Here is a 9,024-nt window from a genome sequence, read left to right on the forward strand (position 1 = left end):
ATAACAATTTCTCATCACTTTTAAAAGAAAATGCAAATATTAAATGAGATCGTCTCAATAAAAATTTATGTGATTTCTTCTCCACATTGCTAAGTCATCATTTCATCTTAACGAATTGTGTGTTTTGAAATTTACTGCAACTCCTGTTCCACCTGTCCCTGCTTCCCTTTATTTTTTCCATCAGTACCCAATCCTTGCTTGGATTTGTCATGTGATTTTCTCTGCTTGCTGAATCCTTCTGGGGCCAGCTGCATCTGCCCAGAAGGAAAGTATCTGATGAACGGAAGCTGCAGCGATGGTAGCCTGTTAGGTGGGTATTCTCCATCATTCTGGAAACAACCAATCCATACTTAGGGTGAATTTTCATGAATTATTAAACTACGCATTGTAATCTTCTTCATTATCAATTCATCTGCTTTGATACCAGTAACTCTTGAATGTTTCTGTAAACCATTCTCTTTGAAGAAGACATCTCACTTTCCTTCCTCTGTTCACAAATCAATGCTGAATATAGTATGTGCTTATCCATCAGTATATAGAAGCTATTCTCAGAATCTAAAGGTATTTTAAGACAGTTCTTGTATTACAGATTCTTTTTCTTTTTCTTTTTTCTTTTCTTTCTTTTTTTTTTTTTTTTTTTTTTGAGACAGGATCTCTGTAGCCCTAACTGTCCTGGAACTCACTATATATACCAGGTTGGCCTTGAACTCATAGAGATCCACCTGCCTCTGCCTCCCGAGTGCTGGGATTAAAGGTGTGTGCCACCACGCCAGGCATAGATACATATTTTTGTTGTTGTTGTTGTTTAAAAATTAAAGAAAATCATTAAGATGAGAAAGAAAAGGAAAAGTTTTCTCTAACCTATCCAGTGAAATTGACAGAAAATTCTGTCATAAAGGCATTAGTCATAATTTGAACAATTTTATTAAAAAAAAACTCATCAGGAAGTTTGTCCCTAATAGATTATTCTATAGTTGATTGTAATTGCTGGGGGCTTGTCGCTTGTAATTGCTGGGGCCCAGTTGCTTGGGGGTGACTAGGTTATTGCCAAAAGTAGACTTCTTTTTTTAAATTTTAGAACCATTCTATCTTGAAATACTGTAATGTAAGTTCTATTTCATCAAATAGTGTCCTATTTTAAAATTGCTGATCCCCAATAAATCCTAAATTAGTAATATTCATTCCCCAACATGTGTGGATTTTGGATATACATGTGCTTTATATATAGAATCCACAGGTGAAAATTATTCTTCCCATAGTGATTTCATGATCATAGGCCCTCAAATGTTTATCTCCAATATCTTCATTTAAAACTCCTCTTAGGACATATTTATCTGAAAGAGTTAGATATGTATTGGTAAACTATAAAGTAAGCAAACATGTTTCTTCGCTAAGTATACATAATCTCCTTATAGTATATCCTTTTTTGAAGATTCCTAAGTGTGCTTGCAAGGCATCTTAATTTTGTATGTTAAGGTGAATCAGTCCTTCACTTAATATTACCATATTGTTCCCACCTATTCACCCTGGTCAGAAACTAAAGTTTCATCTTAATTATCCCATGCCCTTCCTACATCACTGATTGGTTTTCACTTTGCCGTTACACGCAGAATTCTCTCACATTTATTCATCCCACATTGCTGTTTAGGTTACCCTTTTACTACCCAGCCTGCGTAATTCCACAAACAGTGCTAAGTGTCTTGCTGCTTTCAGTTTAATGTCTGCAGTATACCCATTCTCAAGCCTCCTATGCTCTTCATAGTCTCATATTTAGGAAAAAGACCAAGGCTGAATGATCTCTCATATCCTGTGTGTATCTCTTCAAAGTCTCAGCTCCTGTGATTCTTTTCCTCACACTCACTGACCCAGGTCCAGTCACAATAGGATCCATTCCATTCTGCCCGTGCTATGTGACTTTCCTCCATTTGAGCTACTGTTCAAAGTGATGCTTGTGGGCACTCAGGAAATAATGTGTGGAAACAATGTGACTCCAAAAAGTTTCCAAATAAGTAACTCCACGGTAGTGCCTGTGGCCTCTAGCAATGCACAGTGCAGATCCAAGTCTCCTCCATTCTTCTTTCTTCTAGACATTATAGTGTGCTAGAATATCTGCAAGCTATGTTCCTGTGTGCATTATATACTTAGGAATTAGTACTTATAAAGATTTAGAATTTTAATATTTTACAGATGTCTATTGATTTAATATTCACAGCAAATTTGAGTTTTTCTTATAGTTAGTCAATTCATTTTAACTAGAGCAACTTATGGTTAGTTAACTTCCATGCACAGCAATATGCAGAAAAACAACCTAAACATAAGTTTTATTATCACACATTGTAATTTCTTTATATGAATATATTGCCTCATGACTGAATCCTTCATTTCATAAACACAAATTTAATAATACCCATTAAAACTTATCTACATGGCAAAGAAGCCAGAAAGTTTATCTAAAATGTTCTTCTCCCAAGTGTAGAAATACAGTCAAGTTTCTGCTGTATGTGGGAAAGTTCCTCTTGAATAAATAGCACAGACTATATTAATTTCACTATGTAATAAATTCAAGTTTAGTAGAGGTTATATTCTAGAATAAACTATTTTTATTCTTGCTCCATTGACTATTATAGTCTACTCAAAGTAATACTGGGTTTCTAGTGAAGCAAGAACATGTATTGAAGTTGCAAGAACCATTTTTGTATTCCAAAAGAATTCAACATGTGTTATTCCTTTGAGGCAGAAATTGAGAAAACTAGGCTTTCTTTTTAATTCCATTGACCATTAACACAGTGGGAATAGACATGAATAGGCACTGAAATAATTTGTCACATTGACTCACTTAGAAAAAGTGAATTTTATTTTCAAATTTCTTCTGCAGTGAGGAATTCTTAACCTGAAAATTTTCTCTTTTCTTGTTTAAAACTATATCAAATCATTTTATCATAGTGTTATTTAAGACATAAATTGTATTACTATACATAAATGATATATGATCTTAGAAAGGAAAATTTACCTATGGTAAAATATATTACTTTTGTAATGTGTTAGTTTTCTTGCTCAGTAATTTAAGTTTAAAGATAAAACATATTAAATATGTTTTCAGCTAGTGCTTAATTTTTCAACATTTATGCTTAGAGAAACTTTATGAAAAACATAAATTCTAGTATTTAAATAGTTTTGCTTTCATGTATTACTTGAAATATACCTTATAAACATGCTGATCTATATTTCTTCCAACTAGATGATTCCTGTAAACTGACATGTGAAAATGGAGGAAGGTGTACTTTGAATGAGAAGGGAGATCTGAGGTGTCACTGTTGGCCCAGTTACTCAGGAGGAAGGTGTGAAGTCAACCACTGTAGCAACTACTGTCAGAATGGAGGCACTTGCATACCATCCATTTTAGGTAAGTATCTGATCTCCCATTCTCAAATCATTTGCATTTCCTTTGAATGTGAAAATGTAAGTTAAGCATTTAATATTATTAGACCACAGGTGAAATTAACATAAATTAAATGTAATAATTAATTCACCAATATCAAAGATATTTTAAATTCATTTTATCAAATTTCAAGTCACAAAATTTTACCACAGTAATAACCATTAATGTGGATTCACTGTATACCATGTGATAAGATGAAAATCAGAGTCAAAAACATCACTAAGCGTGCCAATTTTTTCTTATTTATTTTTCTTTTAAAGCACACACATATTAACTCGTAAATCAAAAGCATTTCATATAGAGTCTTAATACAAATTCCTTTTGGGTTGGTTCTTGCCTTTCCCCTTCTTGCTATTTGTCTCCCTTACCCCACTGCTCTCTGTTACCCACAGAATCCCCCCCTTTGTTCTATTGTCTTTCCAAATCCTCCATTAAAACCTCTTCTTTTCCTAGTCACATGGGTCCATTTCCAGCTTGCTGGCCTTCAAGCATACTTTTCCGGCTTGCTTGGGTACACGTATGTAACAGATAGAGGCTAGGTTGCAGTTAGGAGAGAGAACACACAGTATTTGTCTTTCTGAGCCCAAGCTGCTTCACTCCATGTAATGTTTTCCAATTCCATCCTTTTTCCTGGGAATTTCATTTTTCTTTGCACCTTATTAAATTTCCATCGTGTATGTAAACACATTTTCACCATCCATTCATCTCGATTCTGTTTCCCAAGTATTGTGAACAGAGCAGAAATAAAACGTGAGGGTGTCCCCTTAGTGGGAGACAGAGCCCTTTAGGTACGTGTCCAGGACCCACATAGTTCTGTAATACGGAAGTCTGAGTGTTTGTTTTTGAGAATTCTGCACACTGATTTCTACAGTGGTAGTATTAGTTTACACTCCCGGTGAGGGTGTCAGTTTGCCACTTCTCTCACAGCCTCTCTAGCCTTATTGTCATTTTTTTCCTCCTGGCGGCCATTCTGACTGGGGTGAAATCGCATCTCAAAGTAGTTCTAATTTGCATTATTTTTTATAATGGTTAGAAATGTTATGTTCATTTTAAAATTGGCCCAACACTGCCATTTTTAAAGCTTCATATGTTGAACTCCAAAATCTGTGATTTATTTCCCACTGCACAAATAATGTACCTGAAAACCAAAATCCATTGCCCCATCTCAAGTTAAGTTCATAGTAAATGTAAATAAACTATACCAGAAATTCTGATGTCATCCTCTTTGACACCTAAAATTATAACTACTCTCTAGATATGGTAAAATGTAGTATATTCTGCTTTTAAACTGTGAGGATAGACTCGATGTGTTAGGATTGAGATTGGCTTTGATTTATGCAATAGCAAAAGAGTTTACTATGGCATGTAAGTGAACATTGAAAATATTTTCTTACTGACTTCTACTAAACTTAGAATATGTTCTTAAGAAAAAAGAACTCTGATACATAGTAAAAATTCAGTGTAGGGGATATTAAGCAACTCTTAAATTGCCATCTATGCACATTCCATTTTAGTACCATTTAATTTAACTAGTCAAATGGAAAATCAGTATATATGATTCTCATATCTCCAAATAGTGAATTTATATTTTCCTGGGAGTTCTCAGTGTCTGTGTTGCTTATGGCATTCTTTGAAGTAATTAGTGTAATGCCAAGTGAAAATCACAGAAAGAAGAATTTTGAACAAAGTTCAGAGAAATCAAGCTATTGTTCATTTCTATTCTAATAGATGCTTGTCAGTTTTATGCCTACAAATTATCTTGAATCATGATTAGCTATTAATTAATATATTCTAAGTCCTTAATAACTCTTTAGAAAAAAGTATTCGGAATACTGAAAAAAAGCATTAGGAAGCTTAGCACATACTTTTCACTTTTCCTAAAGACTATGAGTGCTTATATTAGAATACATTTTATTGTTTTAGAAGAAGTTATGATACTAAGACCTTATGTAACATGTAAATGAGACTGAGAATTCAACAAAATTCTGTGATTAAACTTTGTAACACAAGTATAAGTGGTTTGCCTTAAAAACAAATTTCTAGGTAAATGATTTGTTTGGAGATTTAATCACTTATCAGCACCAACTTTTTCATTAATATAATAAAACCATTCATCTAGCAGGATGAATTATATACATTTATCTTGAGAAATACGTAGGCCAACTAAATATGTGACATTCTAAAGTATCTATTGAACCCATGTAGCATTCCCACATATAAAAGTCTGTGAGGCATTAAATTTACTGTATTTTTAATGGGTCCTGAACTGAAACAGCGTTTAAAGTTATGTTCCAATCACTCATCCAGACACTGCTGCATTATTAATATCTATAGTATATCAACTTCATCTATATACCTAATTGAGCAGATCTTGATTTCCACAGTTACATGATCAAGGAAAATTATATTTCAGATTACCAATATAAATTAGTCATCATTTGAATTCAATCGGAGACATACTCATATAATTTATTATCTTTAGCAACTAATAATTAATATTATTAGATCCAATTAAGTCATTTGCAAAGTATTTTTCACTTATAAAATGTAATGCTTTAAAAATAAACATTGGTGTTATAGAGTGTAGAATCTCATTATCTCCACACACATGTTAATTTGTTAAACAAATCCCAGTGGGTACTTCATGGATTTATTCATTATTGATGTACTTACAGTTAAGCCTTTTGGAAAATTCCTATGTGGACACTATATAACTAGGGTTTGGAGCAAGTTTAATTATAATATGACAGTTGTATAGAACAATAATAATTGAACAAAGGAAATGTCACCAGTTAATTAAAAGAACACATCTGAGAGGCATAATTAAAATTTTGCGTGTATGAATGAGTTTTTCTTGTTTCTTGAGGTTTTTTTCTTTAATAATGAGCACTTTAAAAGTATGAACTATATTGATATCAGAAGACACCACAAGTGAAATATTTTAAAATTGATTATACCAACAAGGGCCCATTTCTATGACCTGCTCATAGGGAGATGTATTTAAGATAAAACTTACTTGGAAAAGTTCATGGAAATTAGTATAAAGCATAATAGTAGTCAATTATTCTCTCATTTAAAATAGAAAATAATTTATGACACTCTATCTGTCATGGATATCTTAGGATATTTTTGAGATTAGCAACTAAATTTGCAGATATTACTTTCATGAATGTATTTATTTTGTAATGTATGACCTTATTCCTTAGTAGTTTCTATACTCTCACGGGACTGTTATTAGGACTCACAACATTATGTCAATAAATCAAGTTTTGAAAAAGTTCATTTAGAGGAGTAGAGAAGGGGGGATTTATAATTGTTGATAATAAGTCCAACTACTCCTAATCCTGAATTGATCAGTTATACAGAGCTTAAAAAGGAACAAAAGTGGAATGAGCCAAGTTAAAGAGTCAGTTGAGAGTAGGCAGTGAGATAACTTTTACTGCATAATTCAAATGAAAAGAACTCTTTGGGTTTGGGGGCAGTGGGACACGGGTTCTATGAAGGGGGAAAGACAGAAGCAGAGGGGCAGATTTAAGTGGGGAGTGTAGTGGGAAGATAGTACAGAGGGAATGTGAAAGAGGGACAAACTACAGTAAGGGTGTTTGAACAATCCACTGGGAAACTATATGTTATAAGCTATATGTAAAGCTTATGAAACAGTATCATGCATAAATAAAATTTTACATATATATGTTTAAGTGGAATTGCCCCACAAGGAAGATAATTCTTCCCCTAGAATCCATAGACTATCCATCCAAAAGCCCAATGTCTGGGATTCAAATTGTTGATTGTGGGGGACCAAGAGACCACCAAACAATACAGGCTAGTACCATTGCTTTTGTGTCCTCCAGAACTTGAATGAACAACCCTCTCACTGAAGACAGCACACATTTTGGTCACAGAACTTGGAGACACCAATCTGGTACTGACTGAGAAGGCTCTTCCCTAAGGGCTAGTGAACACTTATAGTGTTTGAAACTGCTGTGAAGCTTATGGGGGAGAAAAGTTATCGAGTCCAACCTACCTGTGTAACCTAACTTTAATAAGTACTGTGAGCTACAATGAACTATAGCAACTGGAACCAGAAAAGTATGCCCAGTTGTATAATCATGCAGTCATGCCCTAGGAGTAACCAGCAACTGTCAGATTGCACTTAAGGCTGACTCAAAAGGAGGGAACTCATGTCTGGTACTGTAAATATGTATATGGTCAATAACCTATGGCTGGAGGAGTCATAGACCTCAGACAGTCTTGGTCTTGCTTTCTTCCTATAACATTCTTTAGGAATTAAAATAACAAGAATGATAATATATATTGGCTCCTTAGCAAATACTAGTTTCTTTACTGTGACCTTGAATCCTCATAACAAACCTATATCACAATAAAAATTGGGCTCTCTCTAATTCTCTGTGGACTTCATGAGTCTAAGTGACCGATTTCTTTTATTGTGTGGTGGGAACATGACTAAGCTATTCATTCTTGTGACTCTCTAGGCTAATGAAAGACATCACTTCAGTTAACTCAGTTGTCATAGAAAAGACAAAAATGCTTCAGTCTCATTTCCACAATACTGGCTGAAAATGAACTTTCCAGAAGTGTAAAGAGATTGTGACCTACAATTTGAAACATGTCAGAACACATTAATGAGTACCTGGGAGGGAACCAGATGGCCCACAATTCTTTATTTTCATTGTCAGGCTTTACTGAATGGTTTCCTGTAATCTTTTTAATACTTGAGACAACTCGACAGCTATAGTCAACTTGCTGAAATTATTTATAAATGGACACTCATTTTCAGTTCAGGAAAACATATATTAAGTAGAGTGTCAAATCTGCCTATAAAAAGACCAGCAATTTTTAAAGCATTCAGAACTTTTATTATGTGAATCTAAGTTATCTGTCCAAAGTCAAGACAAATTTCACAAAGGAAACAATCTTAGTAACAAGACACAAGAAGATGGGGCTTTCTGACTGCTTTGTCACTGAACAATGCTATGGAGGTTGTCTCTCCATTTGTGATTTCTATTCTATTTCCATTTCTGTTCTTTGTAAGGGATAGAAATGAGGCTGCTTGCCACAAGGTGAAGAAATTACAAAGAGTGTGATAGAGATGCACTGAACACAATTTTTACACAATTTCTATATATTTAAGTTACCAGACTGATATGACCTGTGTCAAGTCTCAAAGAGTTGACAGTATATGATCCCTGGAGACCAATGAGTGTGAATAAAAACACTTCCCTAAGAAGAGAGTAAAGAGGTTAAAGAGGTACTGTTTAGCAGAAAGTATATACCTCAGAAATGATAAACAGCCACCACAGACTCCTCAGTTCAGCTGGGGAGTTGCTTTTGAAACAAAGACATTTCCAGACAGGTTACACACACACACACACACACACACACACACACACACACACACTTTATGAGTGTAAAGTAACCCATAACAGGTAAACTATATTGTACTCCAAACTCTAAGATTTAATTATAAAGAAAACAATCCATATGATACTGAATATAAGCAAGACAGAGTCTAAGAATGTCATTTGGTTAGTTGAATGATAACAACAATATCAATTTCTCAAATG

The 9,024-nt window shown here is 34.0% G+C and overlaps 1 protein-coding gene across 1 annotated transcript in view; it reads left to right on the forward strand.

Moving 5' to 3' along the window:
* Lrp1b (LDL receptor related protein 1B) overlaps positions 1-9,024 on the forward strand; it is a 2,166,816-nt gene that overhangs the window by 2,072,235 nt on the left and 85,557 nt on the right. Inside the window, exons 82-83 of the mRNA XM_008825194.2 lie at positions 185-310; positions 3,239-3,403. Coding sequence (XP_008823416.1) covers positions 185-310; positions 3,239-3,403 — 291 coding nt within the window. The remainder of the gene's footprint in view (positions 1-184; positions 311-3,238; positions 3,404-9,024) is intronic.

Source organism: Nannospalax galili, unplaced genomic scaffold (genome assembly GCF_000622305.1).
Source record: "Nannospalax galili isolate Female #2095 unplaced genomic scaffold, S.galili_v1.0 scaffold87, whole genome shotgun sequence".
Taxonomy (NCBI): domain Eukaryota; kingdom Metazoa; phylum Chordata; class Mammalia; order Rodentia; family Spalacidae; genus Nannospalax; species Nannospalax galili.